General features: G+C 35.7%; 3 protein-coding genes across 3 annotated transcripts; 2 read left to right on the top strand and 1 right to left on the bottom strand.

The window, feature by feature from the left end:
* The first annotated feature begins 3,250 nt into the window (after positions 1-3,250).
* On the top strand, positions 3,251-15,019 carry LOC111010404 (Zinc finger C-x8-C-x5-C-x3-H type family protein). Its single transcript, XM_022283798.2, has 9 exons — positions 3,251-8,394; positions 9,292-9,487; positions 9,594-9,741; positions 9,913-10,012; positions 11,090-11,180; positions 11,386-11,656; positions 11,751-11,793; positions 11,862-11,965; positions 14,334-15,019. Exons 1-9 carry the CDS (start codon positions 3,405-3,407, stop codon positions 14,772-14,774), a joined length of 6,384 nt encoding a protein of 2,127 aa, XP_022139490.1. The 5' UTR covers positions 3,251-3,404; the 3' UTR covers positions 14,775-15,019.
* A 1,250-nt stretch (positions 15,020-16,269) lies between these two features.
* NDHM (subunit NDH-M of NAD(P)H:plastoquinone dehydrogenase complex) lies at positions 16,270-17,680 on the top strand. Its single transcript, XM_022283926.2, has 2 exons — positions 16,270-16,785; positions 17,411-17,680. The coding sequence occupies exons 1-2, from the start codon at positions 16,357-16,359 to the stop codon at positions 17,588-17,590; spliced, it is 609 nt and encodes a 202-aa protein (XP_022139618.1). The 5' UTR covers positions 16,270-16,356; the 3' UTR covers positions 17,591-17,680.
* A 4,327-nt stretch (positions 17,681-22,007) lies between these two features.
* Positions 22,008-27,463, bottom strand: LOC111010549 (uncharacterized). The gene is made up of 4 exons (XM_022284010.2): positions 26,155-27,463; positions 25,819-26,053; positions 25,297-25,379; positions 22,008-22,375 (listed from the first exon to the last, which is right to left on the bottom strand). The coding sequence occupies exons 1-4, from the start codon at positions 27,127-27,129 to the stop codon at positions 22,304-22,306; spliced, it is 1,365 nt and encodes a 454-aa protein (XP_022139702.1). The 5' UTR covers positions 27,130-27,463; the 3' UTR covers positions 22,008-22,303.
* Positions 27,464-27,606: the final 143 nt, after the last annotated feature.

The raw sequence follows: 27,606 nt of genomic DNA on the forward strand, positions 1-27,606 counted from the left end.
GCTTGGGTGCTCCCATTTAAGTTGATCTTGTCCTTCATTTTTATATGCTGCTTTGGAGAACTTCACTCTATAATTCTTTATATATGCCAAGTTTTACCACACCTATTGCGCTCAATAGGGTTGTTATTTTGGGGTCAAAAACTTTTTTCTGTACAACCTCTTTTCACTATTTTTATTCCATGCATATGTATTTCTCTTGTAATGTTACCCCTTTGAGAAGATAGAATTCGTATATGAACTCTTAGTCATTTGCTTTGCTAAGACCTCTTGATTAGAAAGCAAATTTTGATACGGTTCGACGGAAGGTTGTTTTACCCACCCTTGAATTGAGGTAACAAAAGGAATGTACCTCCTTCAATCCTCGAATGTGATATCGCATAATCTAGCCTCACTGATATTCTCATTCGCATCTAGTTATGAAATTTCAGTATAGACTTTTAACTCGTAAAAAATATTCAAAAATAGACATACTCCTTATGTTGATGATGCCAACTCATTTTCAAGCAATTGCAGCCTTGCTGTATTCTTTTTGGAAAATAGCCTCTCAAGAGTCTCACACACTTCCTTTTGGTGAGTTGATGTCCCGAACATGATCTATGAACTCTTTGCTAATTAAGTTCTCAAAGCAAAGAGATCTTTACCACATTTAAACTTCCATTTTACGTGGTTCTAAATTTTCTGGAGTGTTTGTAAGAATGTTGTCACTATACCTGCAATTAAATGATATTGACCTTGAAGATATGTCTCCATACACATTCTATGATTCTTGTAGTTTTGTTCCTACAAGCTTATTGACATTGTAATATGTATTCAAACTGTATCCTCTAGTTGCTAGCTCCAACTCTTTCCACAACTTTCAATCTTCTCCAACGAGACAAATAACACTTGCAAGAAGAAAGAAAATACGACTTTCAATCTTCCCAACAAGACAAACAACACTTGATACACAATAAGAAAGAAAATTTAGTAAAAAATACTTGAACCTCGCCCTGATACCATAAAACAAAAGAAAGAGAAGAAAGCTACAATGATACGAAAGAGAGAAAAATGATGTTTATTTCTTTACACATTTTGAAAAATACAGCAGCAACTCAAACTATCTTATAGCTAAACTTGCTCACTAATAAGTTCTAAAATCTTGCCACTAAAACAAACTAACTTAGAAATGCTAAAAAACAAAATAAATAAAGAGAGAAGACCAATTCCCTTCCATATAGAGGGAAGAGAAATAACTTTGACTAGAAAATTAAAAATATAAACTAAAAACTAAACCAAAAGCCTCAAGATGGGTTGTGAACATTAGACTATATGAGACCATATATGTGGGTTAAAGTTAAATTAGGTTAAACTAAAAGTCACTTGGTAAATCATGGCTTAAGTAAAACAAATTCACCGAGTGAGTTGATGAAAAATCGCTTGATAGATAATAATCCAAGTTTAACCAAAAGTCATTAGGCGAGTCGTAGTCCAACTAGACGAGAGAAATAACCCAATAGATTGTATTCGAGGTGAAAACAACAAAGTCTCCATGTGGTCATAGTCCAACTGGGAAACTATAAATAATCGAGTGGTGAAACTAATAGTAAGAACTAGGTGGATCATAAAACCCAACTAGGTAAACGTCAATAAGAAGTCGAAGCTCAATTAAGTGAGACTTTAAATCAACAAGCGTAAGTGGTTTATATCGGGAACCTTCAAAATAAAACATGAGATTGGATATGTCACATTATAAATTTATATTATCATATCACATGTGACTTTAGCGTGTCATTGTACTTTATGTCTAAATTCGTGTCAATACGAATAGATAATCTGCAAGTATATGATGTAGCCTAACGATGAAATAAAAAAAATCTTTAGTTCAATTAAAAAATTGAAGTTAAAATTGATATAGTTAATGAAGGAACTTAAATACTAGATGCCAGCGATTTGGCAACAGGCAGTGAAATTAAAAGAGATAAATGAGAGGTTTATTTAACATTTTTATAAAGTTATAGAGGCTTGCTCGAAGTTGAAGAAGCCAAAGTCATGACTGTGGTTATTGAGATGAACTTCAATCAACTAATTGTTAAGACAAATTCTATTAGTGTTTGTTCTTTGATTCAATCCAATAAGGAAAATCTTTCACAATTAGGATTGATTGTACAAGATATTGTGAATATGGGCTGTCTCCGACATGGACCCGGTGAAATTGAATTCTCTAGATCATCTCTCCTAGTCTTGATCTAGTTGGTCCCCTCGAGATGGCAAAGAAATTAAGGGAGGTGAGTTTTATTCATCATAGACGAAGTTGCAACCACGTGACTTAGAAGCGATGAAACTCGTAGTGGGTGAAAATATTTTAGCATGAATAATGACCATTATAATTTATAAGGGCATAAAAATGACCATTATAATGGTCATACAAATTTTGTCATTCTAGCATTTTAAAAGTTTCACTTTAGTTGATATGTGATTTCAAAAATTTTAATTTGTGTTATAGTTTTTTATTTAAAAAATTATAGACATGTAGACATTTTCATGTATGGTATTAAATATCCGTCAACACGTCGACATTTTCATCGACATGTACATGTATCGATATAAGGTATATATTGACATTTTTATCATATTACAAAAAAAAGATAAAAATAAAAAATCGACAAAATACGAAAAGTATCAACAAAATGTCACTAATATATACGTAAATTTAATATTAGTAATTTAAAACTTATTTAGAAATAGAAAAGTGTTTATTTGTTAATTTTTTAAATTTCTCTATCTTTTATAGAAATATCCATCGATATCGACATTTCTATGAAATTGAGGCATTGAGATTTGCATCTATATCGACATTTAAAACCTTGTTTTCATGTATCCATAGGTTCAACGTCAAAAGATAAATTAACATTTTCATAATATTACAAAAAATCGACAAAATATGAAAATTATCAATAAAATCTCACTTATATAAATATAATATTAATATAAATTATTTTTAATTTATTTAGAAATGATGAAATACTTGTTTTAGAAAACTTTTATTTATATAATTTTTTTTTTAAAATATCTATCGACATCGATATTAATCAACATGAAATCGAGATCTCAACATTTCCACCACCGACCACACTCATATTTAAACCCGGGTCGGTGTAGGTTATCGAAGGGGGAATAAAAATAAAACACAATTTGGAACTTTTTTATTTAACGTAGAGATAATAATTCTGCGACTCCTCGATTTCGTGTATGTAATAAGCAAATTCCCACAGCAACGCGGTTTACCCTTTTTCTTCCATACGATTTGTCGCCTCAAATTCAATTCAAATACCACCAAACCAAACCCGCGAGTATGGCGTAGGGCGATGAATTCCAACCAAGAACGCCGATAACACAGTGGCCGCGAATCCGATCACATCTCCGCCATGGATTTACCTCAGTTTCTCTACCATCAACGCGATCAATCCAGGTATATATCTCCTCCTTCCTCCGCCCCTCTTCCTCGCCCTTTTTTCCCGGACGATCCCAATTTCCACTTCCCCCCAAATCACCACCACGTCGTTCCCGATAAAGGGATTGACTACCCTCTTCCCCGGCCGCCGCCGCCGTCGTACCACCGCCATCTTCCGATTCATCCACCCCCATCACCGGCGCCGCCGCCCGGTTACAATCCTGCTCAGCCCCAATTTGTTGTCTCTTCGTCTAATCACGACGACCAATTGAGGTCTGCGCACCCTCTTCGCGAATTTGCCCGATCCCCTCCAGTTTCGAGTAGAATCTCTTTCGATGGAGGATTTCATCGTGATTTTGTTGACCTCAACCATGCGTACCATGATGGCCGGCGGGATATTTCGGATCCATCCAGAGTCTCGGTGGATAATCGACCACCAATCCCGCATTCTCCTATTGATTTTGAGCGTGGAACGGGCCACCGAGATATTGACCGCAGGCCTGCCCTGCCATATCCGCCCCATGATATGTTTAGGTATAGTTCAGGTAATAGTTCTAGGCGGGGAGCGGAGTACAATGAGAGTTTTCAGACAGATCCAAGAGAAGAGGTGCTACGAGGACGAGGTGAGGAGAATTATTATCACCATGATCAGCTTAAAGCGGATTCCAATATTTCTTTTATGGAATCTGGAGCCACGGTTGTGCAGAGTCCATTGTCTAGGGACAACCAATTTACTTCAGGCAGTTTTGATAAACACCGCTATGGCTCGCCTTATGAAAAAGAATCTTTTAGGAGCCGTAGGGGTAGCAATGTGGTGGGTAAAAATCAGAGATGGGTTCACAGCAAAAAAATTTTTAGAAACATGCACAGTTCGTACTTAGAAACAGGAAGTAATGATAGAGGACATGGTGACCGTAGTGATTTTCGAATTATATCCGGAAAGCATGGGCATTCAAATTCAGAATTTGGAAAATATTACAATGACAATAATGGTAGTACAGAAGGTTATAATGAGTACACATCCACTCCACGGAAGCAAGTACAGAAAAAGAGTGCTTTTCTCAGAATTCAAATGGCAAATCCTTGCCACAGTAACAGAGAGAGTGAGCAGTTTTGTGATACTGATTATTTTGATGAGAAGAACAACGGTTCCCTTGGAGGAAAAAATCAGGCTAGATCTCTAGGCTACAGAATGGATGCAGGGAAGAAGAGAGAGGGAAGTCCCATGGAACTTGATGTTTCTTTCAAATCCAATTCGTTGGTGGCCAAGGCAATCATGGCACCAACACAATCTGCCTCTATCTCAGATTTGGCTATAATGCCCGGAAATGATATAAATATGAATGTTTTGGTTTCCTACCATGACTCTACTGACTCACATTTAACCAGACATAACAAGGGTGATGTAGTCACAGATGGTGTTACAAATCTTACCACTTGTTCCTCAGGCTCGAAAGATGAGCTGAAGGAATCAAAAGAGAAGGCTACAGGTCTGTTGGCTGATAATGGATCTAATAATTCAGCAGATGCTTCTTCAGTTATGAGCAATCATTCACTTGGAAAAACTAATGTTGAAAGGCCTTCACAGGGCAAGGTGTCAGATATAGAAGGGAAGAATGTTCCTGGAAAAGCATCTCCTATGAGGGCCATGAAGAAGAAAAAGGTTGTGAGGAAAGTAGTGAAGAAGGCAGTAAGTCCTCAAATGTGTTCACAGACAAGAAAAAGTGATGATGACCCTGTGAAAGTAGGTAGTTTGATAAATATTCCATCAGTTGTTACAGAGTCGGATAAGGGGTTAGGAGTTTCAGAAAACAAGACTTCCACATCTGGAACGAACTCAGACCATAATTTTGTGTTTAAGGCTTCTCAGCATGATATGTCTAGATTACCAGAAAATAGAAAAGCAGATCGATCTGTCCTGCCTATAGTTTCAGAAGAATGTCAAGCCAAGACTGATATGGGCATGAAATATGCAGATAAGAGTAGTAAAAATAGCTTAGATTCTCCTTTAAATTCCTTGATTAAAGATGGAACAGGAAATAGTAATCATCTTGAGAGAAACGGTTCTTTCATTGCCTTGCCACCTCTTTTAAATTCTAATAAGGATCTTACATTACCAAATGGACCTAATGAGTTTGATTTTGAAGGTGAGTCGAGCAAAGCTAGACTTTCTGGGATTAAAGATACGTTGGTTGAGAATGTATCAGGCAAAGAGTCTAAAGCTACCATGTTTTCACTAGGAGACAGTCAGTCTGTATTATTGGGTTCTAATGATCCTAATCCACATGATGATCTTGTTTATGGAAGTAGTTTGGTTGGTGATGTAGATACTCCCATAGATTTAGTCAATGAGGTAACTCAGTTTCAAGATAATACTCCACTTTCTGAAACTTGTTTTGTTGATGAAATTTGCAAGCATCCTTGTGGTCCTCCTGAGACTGATATTATAGGAGTACCTGCTGAAAAAGTTAGCAATTCTTTGGTGGCTATGCATTCAGAAGCAGCTGGAATGGAGATGGATTCCATAAGTTTGCAGGACTATAACAGTGACCAATATACTAATCAGGATTCAGATGATTGTTGTCAATGTACTAATATACGAGTGAATGAGGTTCTTAACTCTGAGATGATTGGTAATACGATAGATGAGGAGTCTGTGGATCTGAGTTCTGTATCACTAGGTGTTAGTTCTATAGGAAGATCTCCCAAGGCTAAGGTTTCAATCAAAGGTGTAAAAGGTGAGGAACCATTGTCTAAGACGAATGAAATTAGAGATTGTTTGGATTTTTCAGGTTCTGGTGATATCAATCAAGAGAGCAATTCAGAGAATCCACGTACAAGTTTTAATTCTAAAAACCGTTGTGCTTCAGATCAGGATTTTTCTGGTCTTGGAAGCATGGTATTGGATGTAAATGCTACCACCACTGGAGATTGTGCAGTGGCTGGTTACAAGTTATTAGGTAAGTCATCAAAAAATAAAATCTCGATGGCCTGTGATGTTAATAATGGAGGAAATGAGATATCACCCAAGTCTCAGAAGAAGCAAAAAGTATGCACTGCTGGTCCTGTTTTGCCTTGCCCTAGTGCTGAATCTAATGAAGGGGCTGCAATTACATTCATCTCTAGTTTAAGTGATCAGTTGACTTCTAATGGTGAATTAATGGAAGCTGAGGAGGTTGCAGCATCTAATGTGGATGCTCTTTGCACAGCTAGTCCTGTTTCTACAGATTGTTCAAAGGGAATCAGCATGATGCTCGATGATATATCAATAAAAGAATCTGCTAACAAAATCAATAATGTTGGTCCCTTTGAGTGTCACTTGAAATATGAGCAACCTGAAAAGAACTCTTGTTCAATCGAGGAGTTGATTGTTTCAAAATGTCAGTCACTTTCTCCATCAGCATTGGTAAATGAGAAAAAAGACAGCGGTACTCCCATAATGGACACAAATCAAAGAGATCATATGGGCGTAGTTATTGGTAGGAGAAAAGAATTAGATATTCATGCTGCAGAAGAGGAATCTATGGTTTATAATAAGACTGCACGGTTGGATGGTCCTTCTGAAGTTTCATCTTCTCAAACCTTAGATTGTTTACATCCAGTAACAGTTAGAGCTTCAAGTAATCTTGGCAAAGATAGTTTAGATCATATAGAAATATTTGCTGATGGGAAAAGATGCGCCACTGCCAATTCTGATAATGAAATTGTGGGTAGCATGTCTGATACACGAGGGGATTTGGGTTCTCCAAAAATCTTCAATGTTCCAGAGACTCATAAATTAAATTGTGAGGCATCGCTTAGTGAAATTACTGACGACAAAAATTTGAAGGAGAAATCCAATGTTGAAAATGGAAGGGCATTGACTGACACTCCATTTCCACAGTCTATCACCATTAGTCAGAAATTTGGTCGCTCCAATGCTGGCAACAATTTATCCACTGAAAAAGTATTACCACAGGCATTGGAAGAATTAAAAAGTGGACTTCAGGCTGATGATACTTCTGCTAATTCATGCAAGAAAAAACAGAATATGGGTTATTACAAATCTCGGACTTTTCCTGGTAAATCTTTTTCCACATACACTACTTCAAAGAAGTTAGCATCTGCAGCCTATAGTACAAAACCACGAAGTTGGCATCGGAATGTAAATTCTCAGGTTCCACCTCCTGGAAATAAGGTTTTTTCAAGCACTATTCCTCCCCAAGGGCAGTTACATGGAGGAGATGGAGTGGCTCAGGGTACTTCGTACATTCGTAAAGGTAACAGTCTAGTTCGAAAGCCTTCTCCAGTTGCTGCCCGAGTTTGGGGCTCTCATGATTTGAGTTCGAGCTCATCAGATCAGCTTGATTTCAGGTCTAGCATAAAAGCTAATAGTAAGGTTGATATTACTAATTCTTCTTTCCACTCCAAAGCAAGGAAAATTGACGCTCCTGCTGATAAGCCCTATCCTCCCCCACTGTCTAGTGGGTCCAGGTCGCCTAATTATTCAATTTCCATGGGTGATTTTGCACCATCTCCTTGCCATGAAACTGAATCACATCTCATGAAGTCTAAACATGTTAGTGATCTGTCAAAATCTGTTGGGGATTCATCAAAGATATTGTTAGCTTCTAAAAGTCAGGTTGGTACTGCTGATAAGAAAGAAAATCCGACTGAAACAAAAGACAAGAATTCTGTATCTTCAGTTCTAAAAAGGATAGTGTATGTAAAGCGGAAATCAAATCAGTTGGTCGCAACGTCAAATCCCTGTGATTTATCAACAAGGAATGTGGACACAACTCGTTCCTTGGCCTCTGATGGCTATTACAAGAGGAAAAAAAATCAGCTGATCAGGGCTACATCCGAATGTCACATGAAACAGACTTTACTCCCCACTGAAGATGTTTCAGACCCAGGAGCCCAAAGCTCTTATGGAGATGGAGATGGAGATGCTAGAAGTTTCAATAAGAGGCAACAATGTAAAGGTATAATAGCTAAAAAATAGCTTGCTTCCATAGCCTTGTGAATGTTTCCATTGAATTAGTATCTTAGGACCAGTCTCACGTAGGGAGAGATCTTAAAATTTTATATTTCATTTTACTGTTATACAATGAACCAAAGCTATGATAACATACATCACAGAGGAGGCAGTTTTACAGGATTCTTCCATCTTTTTATCCCTTATGTCTGCATGGCATACTTTTCAGTGCTTGCAGTTCTGTGTAAATCTCTTATTCCCAAAACCATTTATCCTATTAATGCATATAATTATATATTTAATTGGTGGTAGCTTTAGCTACCAGCTCTGTAGTTTTCTCCTTTTTCCATTTTCCTTAAAGGGAGTTTATAGCTTTGAAACTGCTTGTAATTTTTCTTGGAACTTGCTTTTCTTGGTTGTAAAATCAACTGTCGATTCATGTGATAGGTGATATAATGTTAAAAAATAAATAATTGAGATAAGTGTTTTCTGGATTAATAGGTCGTACTTGATTGTCCAAAAATGCTTGAGATATATATCTTTTTTATGTACTTTCTTTCTTGTTTCCAATTATTGTTTTGTCTGTCCTCTGAGGTCACCTTGATGGAAAAAAACTGATCGTAACTATTTAAAACTATTATCTTTCATTTAAGAGAAGAGTTTTGTTAAGTTATTGCTGGATTTTGTTGTCACAAGTCATTCAACTGATTTGTCTTTTTCCATGATTCTTGCCCAAGTGTGGTTAGTATCCCTAATAGCTGTCATTTATGATTAAGATGATATGTAAGTTTCTTCCATGCATCATTTGGTGTAGGTGTGGATTTAGTTTTCCTGAAATTCACCATGGCTTTGTTTTAGAATGAATTGTAGTCTTAACAAAACTAAATTGAGACTTTATTTACAGTTGTAGTGAAAACACATGGGCCTTCAAAGTCCTCTTTGGTGTGGACACTTCGCAGTTCAGATGCTCCACGAAATGGTGATGGTAATTTGCAGAATCATAAAATTGTTCCTCGTCTTTTTCCTTGGAAAAGACCATATTGGAAGACCGTCAAGCCAAACACTTATACTCATAAAAATAGTTCTTCCTCTATAGTCAGGCACGTGGCACATGAACTATTTCAATTCTTATTTCTGCTTGTTTCATTTCCAACCAAAGGTTGCTGTTTGGCTGAACAAGTGGTAATTCCAATGTTTTTTCACCAGAAAATTGATGCTGTTGAGGAACAGGAACACAGTTTACAAAAGATCAAAACATGGATTTTCACTTCGAAAATCCAAGGTACTAAGTATGGGCAGATCTAGTTTGAAGTGGTCAAAATCCATTGAAAGGCACTCAAAGAAAGCTAATGAGGTCTGTTGGAAGTTGGATAGTGATATATACGTAGGCTGCCATTTTGACTTCCTTTACAGTCTTCTATTTATTTTTTTTATGGGCATTTGTGGAGGCAAGAGTGATCTTTGACCTTTTCTTGTATAATTTGTTTTTAGAAAATAGCTTTTTTCTTTTTCTTCTTTAACATAGGAAGCTACAAGGGCAGTTGCTGATGCAGAAAGGAAGAAAAGAGAACGTAATTTGGATGCTTCTGTTTCCCCTGATGCTGAGGCTGGAAGTCAGTTTTCCTGTAAGTTCGTTAGATATTTGCAATTTCTGTGAAAAGACTTTTAATTTTCCTGGTGTGGCCAATTGATCTGCAGTGTTTCTTTTAATGAAGTGATATGAGTTTGGACGGTTATAGTAAAGAATGGTGATACTTAGTTAACTCATGTCTGTGGGAAAAAGTCTATCTTTTTTCTACGACAGAGGGTAGTGGCATTTTTTCCAGGCCATTATGTTCATGATTGTGATACCTCTCAGCTAGTTGTTATATTTGCTTTTGTGGTTGATTGTCTTTAAGAGAGTGGTGAATATAAGAACTTGATTGATGGATGGTTTCTTGGTAGAACAAAGAAGTCATCATTCCATCTTATTCTCTAATTTGCAGATAACATGGTGACCTCTTGCTTGGGGAAGGAGTATTTGGTTTCCCTTTGTGAAATTAAATTTTATTATCATAGTTATTCCCTTTTGGTCTTCCTTTAGAGTTTGCATAAAAAATTATTTTAGTCAGTGTTAATTTTTTATTAATTGTTTAACATCAATTTGAATTTATTTTGAAACCGGTATTTGACCTAGGATTAATACTTGTTTACGTAAATGTAAAACTTATCTGGTAAATGTATAAAACACAGGTCTATGTTAGACTTCTGTTAAATAATTTACAAAAAGATTAATAGTAAGGACTGGATGGTTTTTTTTATGCAAGGTTTAGGACTAAAATGGAATATTTGAAAGTTATAAGACCAAAATAGAATAAACATGAAATTTTGAAAGTTTGAGAACCAAAAGTGGAGTTAAATCATAAAATTTCATCGTTTTAAAATGGTGAAGAATGGATTAAAAAAATTATACAGATAACTATTTAGTACTAAATATAAAATGCTTGACTCTATAACTTCTCTTTGTAAGTGTAGTAGTTTGAAGTGCAGTTCATTATGATTCAGTTGATTATAGAAGTCAAATACAGGAACTTGTTTAAATCTAACTTTTATTTTTTTGAAACAAAACTGTAGCTATCCAGATATTACTTGCATGCACAACTTTATATGTATAGACATCCTCCTCTAGTTTACTGTTATTATTCATCTTTCATGTCCTGCAGATGACCAAGCATCCGGTTCTACCACTCTCCAACCAAAAAAAAGTGCTAAGAAGTTTTATGTTCCACGAAGACTAATGATTGGAAATGACGAGTATGTGACTTATTTAAACTACAGTACATGGTTACTCATCTGCACGCTCATTAGATGAACAGTATACTGGAGTAGTATCAACATCATTTTTGTTTATACTGTGGAAACAAAAAATGCAGATTTTAGTAGTTCAGTTTCCTTTACCTACTAGTTCTAAGACAATTGAGCTAACTTTCCTGTGGTTGACTCTCTGATAAACTGGTAGATATGTTAAGATTGGAAATGGAAATCAATTGGTCAGAAATCCAAAAAGACGAGCACGCATATTGGCAAATGAGAAAATTCGATGGAGTTTGCACACTGCAAGACAGCGTCTGGCGAAGAAGCGGAAGTACTGTCAATTTTTCACAAGATTTGGTAAATGTGACAGAGAAGGTGGCAAGTGCCCTTATATTCATGACACTTCCAAGATTGCAGTCTGCACAAAATTTCTTAATGGTTTATGTTCTAATGCAAGCTGCAAATTGACTCATAAGGTTCATCATTGATTCCTTGGCGGACCTTTGTTCTTCAAACTTTGATTTTGCTTTTCATTGATAACCTTTCAACTCAATTTTCTGCCCTCAACAGGTCATTCCAGAAAGGATGCCTGATTGTTCATACTTTTTACAGGGTACTTTTTAAACTTCGTCTTTTCAAAAAATTTATAGGACTGCAGGTTTATGATGGACTTCTTGACAGGTTTATGCAGCAGCAAAAACTGTGCCTACAGACATGTAAATGTGAACTCAAAGGCCCCTACTTGCGAGGCTTTTCTAAGGGGCTATTGTGCTCTCGGCAACGAGGTAATTTCCACTCTCATAAAATTTTATTTTCTGGTTTCTCGAAGGACTTTACATTATTTAGGCAATTTGAACTCTAAACAATATCGGGCAAATTTTCTGGTCAAACTTTTTTTCTGATAAGAAACCGAGACCTTTCAGATCCTGGTCAAACACCATTAGAATTGATATCTTGCCTTCGTTTTCTATTGGATTGAACTGTAAATCTTACATTTTTTAGAAAGCTTTATAGTGGGAATGCGATTTACTTCTCATGGTTGCTATTTGGAAACTTCTTCAATTGGTCAAAAGTGAATCCATGCTATATGAATGAGAAAGGGTAGATGTCTTACACCAAGTCGTAGCAAGAAATATGATATGATATTGTCAAAGATTCTAGCAAAGGGAAGTTCTTTCTCGATGAAGAGCCTATGGTTTCTTTTGTTCCAAATGATCTAAAAAAGGCTCTTCTGATGTGCTTCCAGAGGATCTCCTTTTCTTTCTTGAAGGGGTGGCCCACCAAGACAAATGAGAGTAAGGTCTTGATGTGAAAAGGTAAAGCAACTTTCCAATTAAATGCTAGGAGAATCTCGTCCCAAAATTTTGATGCAATGCATGTGTGGAAGATGTGAGGTTGTGATCCCCCTTCTCCTTTACAGAGGATGCACCAATGAGGAGAGATAGTGATAAAAGGAAGCCGTCGCTGTAGTCTGTCATGGGAATTGATGGCATTTTGTGCAAGCTCCCATATGAAGAATTTGTTCTTTTTTGGGTAGAAATCACCCTAGATAGATTTTGCAAGAGGGGGGTGGATGTGTGACTCCTTTGTTCCCATATCAATAAGGAGAGACTTAGTAGAGAAGAGACCCTTTTTGTCAAGAGGCCAAATCCACGAGTCTTCATCGTTGTTGAGGTGGATAGATGATAGCTGGTTGGATAGTGCAGTCCATTCTTCAATTTCGACATGCTTGAGATATCGCCTAAAACCCAAGTCCCAAAAGCCAAATTCGTCATTCCATAACTCTTTCACTGATGCTGTCTTATATTGGGAGATAGAGTGGAGATGAGGGAAAAGGAAGCCAAGGGGGATCCATGTAACCAAACATCAGACCAAAAGGAAGTAGAAGCCCCACTAACCTGAGAGGGTATGCGATCATGAATAACGTGACGTTGCTTATGAATGCTCTTCCATGGGCCACGAGCAAACTTTATGGATTTGGAGCCGGGTTTGTGTCATGAGAATCGATTGTGTATTTAGCATCAATAACTCTCCATAAAGCTGTTTTTTCCTCACAGTAGCGCCAAATCCATTTGCAAGTAAAGCATGATTCTTGTCCTGCAAACTATGTAGACCGAGTCCACCTTATTCAATGGGGAGAAGGACTTTATCCCATTTAACAAGGTGAATGGCTGATGAATCGGTGCTGCCCCTCCAGAGGAAATTTCTGAAAATCCTCTCAATATCAGAAGCCACCTTGTTAGGCAATGCAAGATAGTAAATGGTAATGTTTGATAGAGCGGCTTGGATGAGTAGGTGTCTGCCCCCTTTAGAAATATAGGAATATTGCCATCCATGAATGAAACCTTCTCTCAATTTTCTCAACCACTGGAGCCCAAAATGCTGTGGAATTAGGATTACCATGAAGGGGGAGACCAAGGTATGAACTTGGCCATCTACCAAGCTTCCAGCCATAATTTTCAGCAATGGTATCCATGAAATCCTCTTCCATACTGATGCCAACAATCTCAGATTTATGTAAATTGATGTTTAAACCTGATGCCTCTTCAAATGTCTTTATGATATTGAAGAGGTTCCGGATTGCATCATCCTTGAGGAAAAGGATGGTATCATCTGCAAATTGAGGTTCCGGATTGCATCATCCTCAAGAAAAAGGATGGTAGCATCTGCAAATTGGAGATGATGGATATGCAATGACTCCCCAATTCAAAACCTTTAATCAAGTTGGAGGCAGCAGCTTGTGATAGAAGACGGCTAAGGCAATCAACCACCATAATGAAGAGAAAGGGTGAGAGTGGATCCCCTTGTCTAAGATCTCTAGAAGCTATAATCTTATGTCTAGGTCTCTCATTGATGAAAAGTGGCTCTAATTACAATTAGTCACAAATTGGTATAATTAAAAAAAGAACTTGAAAGTGTAGACTACTTAGCCATGTCAAGTACTTCATTCCAGTTTCTGTTCGTCTCTTATTTCAAGAACTGTTTGCTTGTTTTTGCCTTAGTTTTCTGTTATTTTTGGAAGCTGTTAACTTATCCTACTTCTAAACATTTTGTTCTTTCTTAAGTTTTCTACTCAACGCGTAGTGTGATCTCCACATTACCTCCAATTTTTGTAATTGCAAATCTAATGAAACTGAGGACGTAATTGTTCAGTGCCGTAAGAAGCACAGTTATGTGTGCCCCTTGTTCGAAGCGACAGGAACATGTCCTGAAAGACCCAAGTGCAAACTTCACCACCCTAAAAGACAAACTAAAGGAAGAAAAAGGAAACGATCAGAAGAGAAGAATAACGATCAAGGACGATACTTTGGTTCCAAGCGTATCAATGCTGCTGGGTCTAGTAGAATGGTGGTGACTGAGAAGCATCCTGTTAAGTTAAGTGACCCTTATCCTGAAGGGGATCTGGCAGATTATATCAGCCTTGATGTCAGTAGCGATGAAGAGACTGCAGAAAGCCAGGACTACTCAACAAGCCAGAGAACATCCTTTTGTGAAGGTTACCTTCCAGAGTTACTGTTAGATGATCCCGACGAGCTGATCAAACCGATTCGGATAATGGATGAGAACCTGATAATGCAATCGTTGGGAAGCTGAGCTGCCTGCTCCTCATTCTGTGCCAGGTTTGTCCAATCTCTCACCATTAGAGTTTAGTATGGTGTACACCTGCTCTGCTAACGTCTGTAACACATTATCACAGCTTAGGTTTAGTTTTAGTTTTTAGTTTTTAGTTTTTAGTTTTAGTTTTTCTTCTTAGTGCAGAGTTCTGGAAAACTCCACTTCTGCCATTACTGTAAATCAACATTTTAATTTGAAAGGAATGAAATGATTTTATGAGAGCATGGTGGATGTATGATAGGCTACAATTTTCTTTTTAATTTTATTTTGGTTTAGTCTCATGTATACTACCTATTCAGGTGTGATTGTAGTATGCTTTTTCCTCTATCTTTGAGCAAGAGAGTTGAATGCAATACCCAGTTACCCACATAGTTTTCAATACTTGAGAAGGGCTACTATTAAAACCTTCCATTTGAACTTTAGATTAGTGTCTAGAATATTAGAAGTCATCGAAGGAAGTACGGCGTCATTTTGGATCAATTCGTTCTTGTATTCGTTCAACAAGATCCATTCGGATTGGATCATATCAGGATGAATTTAATTGGTCTAATCTCTTGGATGTCAAACTCTCGCCGTCAACAGATGTTTCGTACCACGTTTTGTGAACACCTATGCTTGGAAATGAATGAACTGTGTGATAGAGTGCTAGAAAATATTAGGGGATTGAATTTTGGTTAAAATTTACTGGTTCTTGCATTATACATTTTAGCTCTCATACTTCTATTTGTAATAATTTAGCCTTTATATTTTGAAGAAGTATAATAATGAAGTCTTTTCATGTTGGGTATTCAACAGTATCCTAAAGTATAAGGATAAAGTTTTAGCCTTCAATTTTAGCATTTTTTTATTCATTGATAAAGTAAAATAAAGAGTTAATAATATTACTTAAAATCATAGACCCAGTTACTTAATTCATTGAAATAAGTAATGCAAACTAGTCAATGGATTTTTATTTTAAAATATTTAAATAACTAAATTATGAACGAAGTTTTTTTCTCCCATTTTTAGAGAATACATTGCAATTTAAAATGAAAGGATAAACATTCCAACATACAACATTTTTAAAAAATTGCTAATCCTTTTGTTAAACAATCTTTTTTCCCTCAATTATCATACATAAAGGAGAATTATTGTTCCACTCCATGTAAATAAGATGCTCATTACCACTATTAAAATACAAAAGTCCTGGCTCAAACTAACTTAAAAAGTGTTTGACAATGAAAATGTAGATATCGGATTAATTAGTTCAACTCAATCAACTCCCCAACTAAAAATTTCGCTACAACAACTTAGAAAGATTATCGCCCAAGACATCATAATATATTTTTTTAGTCTAATAAAGAGAAAAAAAAAAGGAAAGAAAGAAATAACCAATAATTTAAATGCACACCAAAGGTGGAACAAAACCAGAAAAATCTTATCCACACATAATTGGATCTGATTAAAAATAAAAGCTCATCTACTCGAACACAACAAAAAGAAATCAGAAACTATAAAACAGAGCAACAAAAACCAACCATTTCTCGAGATAAAACATCACCATTTCCCTCAATTTTCCGCCATGGCAGCAGCTTCTTCTTACATGGTCTCTCCCATGGTGGGTTGGAGAGAACCCAAAGGGCACTCAAAACCCACAACCAGAAACAGAGTCCCCATCTCTGCTCAGGCCAATGAAGCGGCAGAGCAACTGAAAGTGGGAGAAAACGAGCAGGCACCGCCGCCGCCGCCGCCACCGCTGCGGCCGGTGGAAGTGCAGCAGAACGTGAAGAGCAAGAACATGAGCAGAGAATATGGAGGGCAGTGGCTGAGCAGCGTGACTCGGCATGTGAGAATCTATGCAGCTTACATAGACCCAATTACTTGTGAGTTCGATCAGACCCAAATGGATAAACTTACGCTCATTTTGGATCCCAGTAATGAGTTTCTTTGGAATCCCCAAACTTGCAATAAAGTCTATGCTTACTTCCAAGAACTTGTTGATCACTATGAGGTACTTTTTGATTTTGTTTTTGTTTTTTTCCTTCTCTCTTTTAAATTTGATTATTTTAGTGGGTTTTGAGAGTGGTTTAAATTCGGGTTTGAAATTGTTGATGCGTGATTCTAGACGATGGATTAGATGCGGTTGATAATTGCATGTTAATGTGATCGGAGAGAGCTGTTAAGGTTGAAAGTAGTGATGGAGAGTGGGGGTTATATTGGTGTAACGAATATGTCAATTAACATGGTGCTATGTCCACTTTGACGGCCATACATCTCTAGGTTCATTATCAATAAAAAATTCTCTTTTTCTACATTTTTGGTTCAAAGATGGAGGGTGGCGAGTAATCTAAATGTTTGAAAAATACTTGTCTCCTCTCAACAATGAGGAGGAGTTTTGTTGTCCTGACAAGGGAGAGAAATACAAATATAAAGAATTTTTTTTAAATAATAATGAATTGTCAAATATTCAATAGTAAGAGGACATCCTCGTTGAGTAGCCAAGTATTTTCCTAAATAGTTGAGTTCGACGAAGTTAAAAGAAAATGGTTCTTTTTCTTTTCTTTTTGCTTGCTTGGTGTTTACGTTAATAGTATTTGAATTTGGTTCTGATTGAGCATGTTACACTTGGAAATCAGGGGGCTCCATTGACAGAATATACACTTCGGCTAATCGGTTCAGACATAGAACACTACATAAGAAAGATGCTTTATGATGGAGAAATCAAGTACAATATGAATGCAAAGGTTCTCAACTTCAGCATGGGAAAGCCCAGAATTATGTTCAATAACAATGATCTGCCTCAGCCAAATCAATAAATTATATATAGTTAACTAATGCAAAATTATATGTGTTACATAATAATATTCAATGTGTTGTGTTCTAAATACAATCACAATTCTGTTTCATTCTGATGCTGTAGTGCAGTCTTCAGCAGTTCATAAGATCTAAGGTAGCTTTTATAAGTTAACTAAATAAATAAGGCAGCCCGCTTCTGTCTTTGGAAATCGAGGGCTCGTAAAGGCTACTTTCATCTATGTATTTCATCAGATTTTTATAAACTAGTTTTTGGAATTTGTAATTTGGCTAAGAAGGTAAACGTGCTTCGAAAAAATGTAAAATATATATATATATTCTTTGAGAGGAGATCTATTTATAGAAGGATTTCTTTGATTTTACCAAATTTTGGCTAAGAATTTTCTTTGAGAGGGGAAAGAGAACGAGAGAGAAAAGTGAGAGGGAGAGAGAATTTTCTTTGATTTCTTTTTTTTTGTTTTTTTTTCAGTTTTTCTTTTTCAATCATGGATTATGAACAAGATATACTTTATGCTTGCAATGTTCTTCGAATGGCAGGAAAAACAAGGCGGTTTTTTCATTTCTTCGTTGAAGATAGAGAAAGTTTGAGGGAGAGAACAAGACGAAGAAAGAGAATGGGAGAGAAAATCATATTCAAATGAAAAAGAGAAAAAGAGGGGTGAAAGTAAAAATTTATTGGATGATGTCACATTTCATAATTGCCGTTTGAGAAAGGCTACTCAGCCCAATTACCCCTTGTTTATGCTTTACTTGAAAAGTATTTTCATAGATAATTAAATATTTATTTTAAAAATTAATCCTTGAATCCAATTTTTCTCCCATGATTAATTTTTAAAATAAATATTCAAATAGTATTTCTTAATTTCATAAAAAAATTGGTTTTTGTAAAATAATTTAAATTATTTTAATTAAATAAATAGTTTATAAATTATATATATATATATTTTTAAAGAAAATTAAAACTCAACCAATCAATACAAGTTTAATAAATCCAATTTAACAAAATAAAAAAATACTAAACAAACTCAAATTTAACAAATCTAATCTAACCAACATATTTCAAACTAACTGTAACTAAACCAAGAAGAAATGGGTCATATTGAAAGTACCCTCTTTAAATGGAGATTTTTATCTTCCAATTTTCTGAAAAAAAATGTACTTCGAAATTCAATTTGTGATCCTTTTTCAAAATATGGATTTTAAACAAAAAAAAAAAAAATTGAAATTCAGTTTCAAAACTTTAACTTATCTTTTAAAGAAAAAAAAAATCTTAACTGAAAATCAATTGCAAAATTCAAATTCCTTTTTTAATTAACGACCCAAATACATGATTAGGTGGGACGGTTGGATGGAAACTTTGAACAATATATAAAGAAAAAGAGAGTGATATTTTTCACTTTGGTAGCCCTAAGTTTCACAAGAATTGTTTGGAATAATTTTTCGAGTCGCCATCTACGACTGCGATTGTCTGAGATCAGGCCGACGCCATTAATAGCCGTCGATGGCGAGTCGAAGAATTATTCCAAACAATATTCTTGTCTCTCCCTACAAATCAGATATGGAAATTAGAGAAAACAGAGAGTGATTAATTTACTACAATCAAATCAGATTATTGAGTGCTTAGTTACACATTTGATTTGTCTGTTTTGCTACATGGATTTAAGTTTGTACAAGCTTTCTTGAAGAAAAGATTGGATCTTGAAAACCCTAAAACAGGCCGAAACCTCTATAAAATTGATCCTTTGCAAAATCCTACTTTTAGATCTGGTCTTGCTTGGAATCGTGTATGTTATTGTCAAGAACGAATAACATACACGTCCAATTATTTATTTATTTATTTATTTATTTATTTACTTACTGGTAGTTTGTCATTGTCGATGAGAATGTCTTGTGAAAATATTAATGTTGATGTCTATTGTTGGAGGCTATTCATCCCCTGCCACTTTGTCTAACAATGGAGGATCGTTTTACTTGAATAAATGTGATTATCGTGAGTCCCACCAGCTCGGTGTCACGTGCTATTTATCACTTTATTCGAACAACCCGATAGAGGTGCGAGTCAACTGCTATTTATCACTTTATTCGGACAACCCGATCGGACTGTGACTGACTTGCTCGTCGGAGTGCTAACCTTGTTTTGCAGGTTCTTCGGGAGTGCAAGAGAGATCGTCCTTCCAGCTCCGATGATATTTCGTAAAAAGGTTATAAAAATAAGAAAATTCATAAAAAAATATTTAAATTAACCCATAGATATTTTAACTTTTCTAAATAAGTCTAAAATAATTGATATTAATATAATATATTTTAATGATATTTTCATATTTTGTCTATTTTTTTTGCAATACTATGAAAATGTAACTCCTGGTGTTGATGTCCAACTTAGAGATTGCAAAGGCATGAATATGTAGACATCCCATTTGAGAATGTTTTTCTGAATACAGACTCTCTTAAAAATTGGCTTGAATCAATTCTTGGTGCTGTTTTAATTTGTATTTCCTCATTTTTTTTTTTTTTTTTTTTTTTTTGCGAACAATTATGAATGAATTGTAACATAGTCATAGCTCTCAAACTCTATTACACAAAAAGCTCTAATCTAGTTGATAATTGTAATTTTAAATGTACCTCAATTTTATGGAATATCGATGAAAATATTAATAAAATATTGATGTCGATAAATATTTCTGAAAAATTATTAAAATAAAAAATTTGTTACAAATAAGCATTTCACTGTTTTTTATTAAAATAAAATTTATTAATTTTAATATCGTGTCCATATTAGTGAACTTTTCTATATTTTGTTAAAATTTGTGAATACTATGAAAATGGACAAAGTAATCAAAGTAACCTCAAATTCATAGCACATATGAGGTAAAGTTCAAGAAAAAAAATGTACACAATTTAAGACTTTTTTTTTTAATACAATATGTGGGGGTGAGGATCGAACTCACACCTTCTTGATTTGAGATATATGTCAAATATGCTCGCTTTGGCAATTTAAGACTTTTTTAAAACTCTACAAAATCCAAATTAAAAATTATATAATAGAAAAACAATCAAACCTTAAAAATTTAATAATTTACAGAGAAGAAAAAAAATATTGGTACAATAATTTATAAAAAAAAATATTACACATATATAACGGCAACTTATAAATTGAAAAGATAAATCCAACAACAAATAAACTAAAACAAATGTGCGACACTAAACTAAGATGAGATTTTATTTGTATGACTATTATTTTGTATATAATATCCAACGTTTCAAGAGGTGGCCAAAACCGCCCTACTGTTCCAATTTGTGTAAGGATCCACGAAACAATTTAAGAACAACGGTACCTCACAATGGTATAATATTGTCTGTTTCTAGCACAACCCTCAAATGGCTTTGTTTTTTGTTTCACCCAAAAACTTCATATCAACGTAGATAATTATGTTTTAAAAGAAAGCACGATATAAAGAAAACACAAGAATACATATTTCTCTCCCCGACTTCTATTATACAAAACACTCTTAGTTAACTAGAGTTAGCAAAGTGCTTCAATTGAGATAAAATCTAAAGACATGAGCCCTTTTTATAGCGGTTGAAGCATACCCCCTTCTTACTTTTCGATGTGGGATAATTTATTATTATAATATTTTACCAAAATTCAACAATTTCGTGTTTTCACAACCACCATTGATGGCTCCTCCTACACTTTGCAGGTGATCTAAATAGGGACATCCCGCCCCATTTTCTAGTTTTATTATATATTACCGAGTGATAATTTCAAGTGTAAAATTAAATTTTTTTTTTATTTATTATTATTTTTTATGAGTTATGGGACCTTAAAAAATTTAAGAATTTTTCTTTATAAATAGAGATTCTCCGTGGAGAACCATCTGACATATTCCTGAAAATTAAGATTTAGTTGAGAGTACTTTTAAAAAACAATAAACCGTTGAACTAAAGAAATAATAATAAACAGTGAGTAATAATTCCCTAGGAAACCTGTTCCCCACAAGTTACCCCACCCCAATCCAAGCCCCTCCATCAGACCTCCATGTTGCAGCACAGTCGAGATGATTTGTAAAAACACTACTTTCACCTATGTATTTATTTATTATATTACATACTTTTGAAATATAAGTCAAACTTTGAAAACTAACATAAATACTTTTCACGTTTGTAATTTACTTGGCAAAAAATACAGATGTGTTTTTTTTTATATCCATGGGTATTCGGACCAGCTTATGCATACCTCAACTAATCTCACGGGAGAATCGCCTAACCCTACAACATTTGGTGTCGGAAAACATATAGAAATTACTAATTCCTAAAGTAGATGGCCATCATTGGATTCGAACAAAAAAAAAAAGTAAAAATATATTAAAGAAACGGTGAACAAACAAACATAATTTTCAGAAACTAAAGACTAAGAACGAGCCATAAATGTTACCATCCTTATAATTTATGCTGGTTTCTTTCCCTGATAATTATATTGATAAAGGAGGAAAAGGAGAAGGGGAAATCCTACATATATGCCTGCCAGGAATGTGTTTTTTCTTCTAGACTTCAGTATCATGCTAGAAAGAAAAGCGAAATTAACAAAATGGATAACACCTACTACTTCCTACCATAATTACAGAACATGTAAACCATGTTACTACCAACAAAATACCAGTATACTATTTTATCTGATCCATTCATCTGCAAATACAGTGACCTAAATTTCCAAGTTATGCTTGTGGCAGAACCCTCAGGCATGATGGGTCCATCCAAGGCTGAAAGGAATCCTCATGTGACAGATTCTGACCAAAAAAACAACAAAAAATATCTTGGATCGCAGAATCTTTCTCAAAGATGAGCAGTTTTACAAAATTATTCTTAGAAAAGCTAAAAAAACTCACTGTCACCCAAAATCTGTGCAACAAAAAGTTCAAATGAATGAACTCAATATGGCAAGGGAACAGTTTTCTTAAAAGCATGAAGTGCACCAAGATACAATAGCCTTTCAGGGCTGAAGGGTTCGGTGTAGAGGTAAACGGTCTAAGGGCAAGGTGTAAAGTGAGAGCATCAGTGAGGTGAGGTGCACGATATATAAAATGTACATATAATATTAATAATCAACATAAAATATGAGCCTGAGCGTGTACTTAAAAATAAAAAACATAAGATAAAGAACTAACTATTAATTATGAGTAAAGTTGAAGTCCCAGGAGTCTACAAAATCATTAAATAGAACTACAAAATCACGTCGCAAAGACCTAATAGCTACAACCCATCATTGTTGAATAGGTTTTTGTCATCTCCATTATACTCGTAGTCCTCCATATTTTCCTCTCAGAGTTTAGTTTTTTTATCTCTACTTAACTAAATTTAACCATAGTTTAAAAAAAAGTGTCGTAGCAAGAAGCGCATGCTCAACGAGTCCAGACATCTAAAGCATGAAGCATGCTCTTTCTTTCGCTTTTTGAGGATATCACATCACAAATACGAGGTAAATACTTGAACCTCCAACCTCTGAGAAGAGGTAGGGATATCATAACCACGAGGGAACACTTCTTGGGGCTCTTGAGAATATAATGCAAAGGAACTACAAAAGGCAGTCTATTAGGGGTACAAAGTAACCATCATTCACATCCAATGTGACATGATACATCCAAATATGTCATTTATCCCCTTCCGGGAAGAAAATGCTAGAGAGTGACCAAAAATGAAAACCCTCAAAATCTGCAATAGACTACTGGAAACATTCTCAGTAAGAAAACTTCCAACCTATTATTACGAGGTTAGAAATAACATTTATCTTTAAACTCACTACAGTAAAGTATGAGAAATCAATAGTAATCTCGACTCGAATGGGAAAATTTTAAACATATTTTTTCATTTATTTGTTTCCCTATGTTGCCTATCTTTTTGTTAACCTTTTTTTACAGGAAAGTTAGAGGAAACCCCTCCCCAAGGAAATAAGTCATGAGCGTCTTGAATGGGAAAATTTTGAACATATTTTTTCATTTATTTGTTTCCCAACGTTGCCTCTCTTTTTGTTAACCTTATTTTTTTAATAGGAAACTTAGAAGAAACCCCTCCCCAAGGAAATAAGTCATGAACGCCTCCCAATTGTGAAGGATCAAGCAAAGGAAAATAGTTACAAAAGAATTTGTTGGAAGTGTAGCACCAACTAGTAGTAGTAAACTGTACATTACTCTACAAAATAGGTAGATCAAAAGAAGCATCCTCAAAAGTTCTGGCTTCTGCGACTTCTTTCTAACCATAAATTCCACAAAACCGCAGCCATAGCAAAGTTCCACAGGTTTTTTTTCGCTTTTTTGAACATTGAAATAGCCACCAACTAGGCCTTGGGTTAACCAGTCATCGATATTCTTAGGGATGCAGAGGTTAATGTCAAAGATGCCAAAAACTTGTGACCAGCAATTGTATGCAAGAGGATAGTGGAGGAAAGCTGATTTAGAGACTCCGCTTCACTTGTGCAGAGGGAGCAGATGAGGGGGAAAGAGACCAACTTTTGCACTTCTTCTGTAGGCGATTGTGGGTGTTTATGCCTCTGTGAGCCAATGACCAAAGGAAGATTTTTATCTTCTTTGGAATCTAAACTTCCAGATGGCAGAAAAGGTCAAAGGAGAGACAGAGGAGTTTGGATCACTTGGCAGGGCTTTAACAATCTCACAAAAGTGGATTTTGTCATAAAGACTCCGGAAGCATCAAACTCCACTTCACCCAGTCTTTGGAGTCCCCCAGCCACACCATATCTAACTGTTTTATCCGCCCCAACCAACTGTTGAATTCTCTGTCAAAAAGGCCCCTTTTGAATTCCAAATCCCAGTCTTGTTGGTCCTTGTCCAGCAACTGTCAACGTGTCCTCCTTTCTTGTAGAGATCAGGGAAAGCCTTCTCCAAAGGTTAATCCCCTATCCACAAGTCCTTCCAGAACCTTATTTGCTACCCATTATTAGCTTTGAAAGACAGAAAGTTGAGGAAAAGGTCTGGTATTTTTAGCAATATCATACCACGGCCGACCTTTGGCTGCACCTTTAGGGATAGCAGTCGTCCAACCGTGAGGTTGGATCTTCCATAATTCAGCGCCAGAGGGCTTTTTCCTCTTGAGAAAATCTCCAAAGCCACTTTAAGAGGAGTGTGTTGTTTTGTTGTTTGAAAGAACCAATACCTAAACCCAAGCGTGAGAGGGAGAGAAGTCCACTCCCATTTAACTAAGTGGCTACAAGGGTAGAAACAACCTTCGTCCCAGAAGAAATCTCTAACATACTTTACCATAATTTTGATAACCCCTTCAGGAGCTTTCAACAAAGAGTAGTAGAGGGGAGAATTTTATTTCCTTTTACCTGGGTTATTTAGTTCCATTATTATAACTCAATAATATATTTACCACTTTTTTTTTCACACAATTTCATTAAGTTCCTATTCAATAACAGTTATAGCATTGACCAGGGGAAAGAGAGAGATGAAAATCATTTTATAATTTCTTTTGCACACCCTTAAAAATCAAACAGGATTGATAAGTCAACTTAGAATGTGAAAGTTCATGATGATGCATGCACACAATCAACTACCAGAATTATTTATTATCATCCAAAACTGTTTCTGCAATCTAAATAATTTGAATAATGATCATTAAGGCATTAATTGAGCTAATCATAATTGCCGAAGATGTCTATTGAAGAAAAATGTTCCACAAATAATATAAAAGCTACCTGCAACCAGTAGAAGAAGCCACGCAGTAGGTTCAAAATTCTGGGGCAATCATATGGTGTGTCGCCAATTTTCATAGCAAGCTCTGAAAAGAAAAGAATAATAATAATAATAAAACAGAGAAGATATACTCAATATATAGAATCTTGCTGATAATAAGAAGCATCATGCAAATAAATTTGAAAATCTAAGCGAAGAAAGTAATGGCACAGAAAAAGGCAACTTACTTGCAAAAAAATTTCACAAACAACACTTAAATGTCCAAAGGTTCCTTTAACACTTATTAGTTAGTTCTTTGAAAAAACAGAACAGTGATATATGAATATCTTAAGAAATAAAATTGGGGCACTTTGTGAAATAAGAATCTGATAAAATATCAGATTGGGGTTAGAAGATTCTCTCTTAAGATGAACCTTCCAGGAAGTGGTATTCGCGGAGGAATCTCTTAGTTGAAGAAGAACGATAACAAATATCCAATCAATGTAGTTCTAATATAAAATTACACTGGGATTGAACATACTCACCATCGTAGAGATCCAGATATGATTTTGTGCGAGAGCCCAATGAATATGATTTTAGTACTCCATTACGTAACTCTCTCCAGCGGAGACGTTCCCTACAGAAACTTGCTTCCTCGAGTAAACAATTGTACTCATTCTGGTCATATGGTCTTCTAAGATATTTCATGAGTCTCTCCCTGAAATTGGAACTTTTACATGTACCGGGACACTGAAGACACTTCCCACTATCTACATCCATCTGCAAAGTAAAGAAATCTATCGATATACAACATAGAACAACTAACATGGACATAAAACAGAAACTACAGAGAGATTACGGCCCCAGAAATAGATACTCACAGCAGTATGAAATGATTTTCCCCTAAATGAAGCATGGCCTGGCTTACATGGATTAGTGTCCATCATCACCACTTCCGAATCAGATGTACTCTCTTCATCCTCGTATACAACTGACCTACCATCTACTGGTGTATATACCAATCTATGATCATAATCATCATAAAGAAAATCTGTCAAAAATATCTTGTAGTCTTCGTCTATCACATCTGACTTAGAATCCAATAGGGAAGGACACTTAGCTGAACGAAGAAGCCCTGTAACAGTCATTGTGTTTGATGAACTATTCAGCCCAGGAGAAATAGGCTTTGCACAATCCAGATTGAACTTTTCCTCAACCAAAGGAACCATGCTTTCTTTAGCTGGACTATCACTTAAAGGGCTATCTTCGATTGCCCTTGAAAATGCATTTAAACCCTTAGGTTTCTTTTCATGTCCAAAAACCTCGCATGATTTTTCTGTGCTCTCTATTTTCGATTTCCTCGAAGCACTCCTCAATACTCTGATAGTTCCAGTTTTTTGCCCCTTCTGATAATTTTTCAAACTCGATTGTGGGCCATCAGACAGATGTTCTTCTTCCTCATACTTAACACACACTTCCATCCCATTAACTGATGGAACTTCGAGCTTATAAGATTTTCCCTCTTTTGTCAAATGTTCAAAGAACATCTTATAAACAGGATCAACATCTCCATCCAACCATTCACACCGTGAAAGCGTGCCATTATCATTATTATTACGCCCAAAATCCACAACTTTGGCCTCAACAATCCCACCACTGTCCTCCACAAACTCTGGCAAACTATTCAAGAATTCCCAATAATCCTCATCCTCCAGACCACAACCTCCCTCCTTCACATGCTTCTTCGCAATTTTGCGACAAGATCTCTTACATCGTTGATTGGCAACTACCCTTCTCTTCAATCGCCTATCCAACCGCGCATCGAGTGAATGAACAGCAGTAATCTTGCCAACCATTGTATCAAAAACCCAAAGGACTCTCTTTTACAGCAGAATGATCGCCTAAGAAAACGATATAGCTTCGTTTCCTCGTCCCTACAGAACATACATTCTTGATTCTCCCACTAACTTGGAGATTTCAAAGAAGATAGAACAACTATCGTACCCATTAGATGTCTTCGGCTCGCAATCTTCTTCCTCCTCGGCGCAGAGAAGTCCGTTCGGCGTTTCCCAGTGGAATCTTTGTTTCAGATTTGTGCCCTAATCACCTTCGTCTTCCGCGATTCGGGTGTCTGTTCCGCTTCACGATGTTCTTCCTCTGCTCCCGCCACTTTGCCGTTTGCCCCTACTGGCTACTGCTAAATTATATATAGGGGCTTTGTGGGAAATTTGCGACTAATACAAATATTCCCTTTTTTTTTAATATCTACCTCTATTTTTCGTTTTAAATTTTTAAGAATGAAAATTAAAAATTGGGTAGAAATTCGGAAACAA

The sequence above is a fragment of the Momordica charantia genome (assembly GCF_013281855.1).
Source record: "Momordica charantia cultivar OHB3-1 chromosome 11 unlocalized genomic scaffold, Mcharantia_2.0 BLBB01000011.1, whole genome shotgun sequence".
Taxonomy (NCBI): Eukaryota; Viridiplantae; Streptophyta; class Magnoliopsida; order Cucurbitales; family Cucurbitaceae; genus Momordica; species Momordica charantia.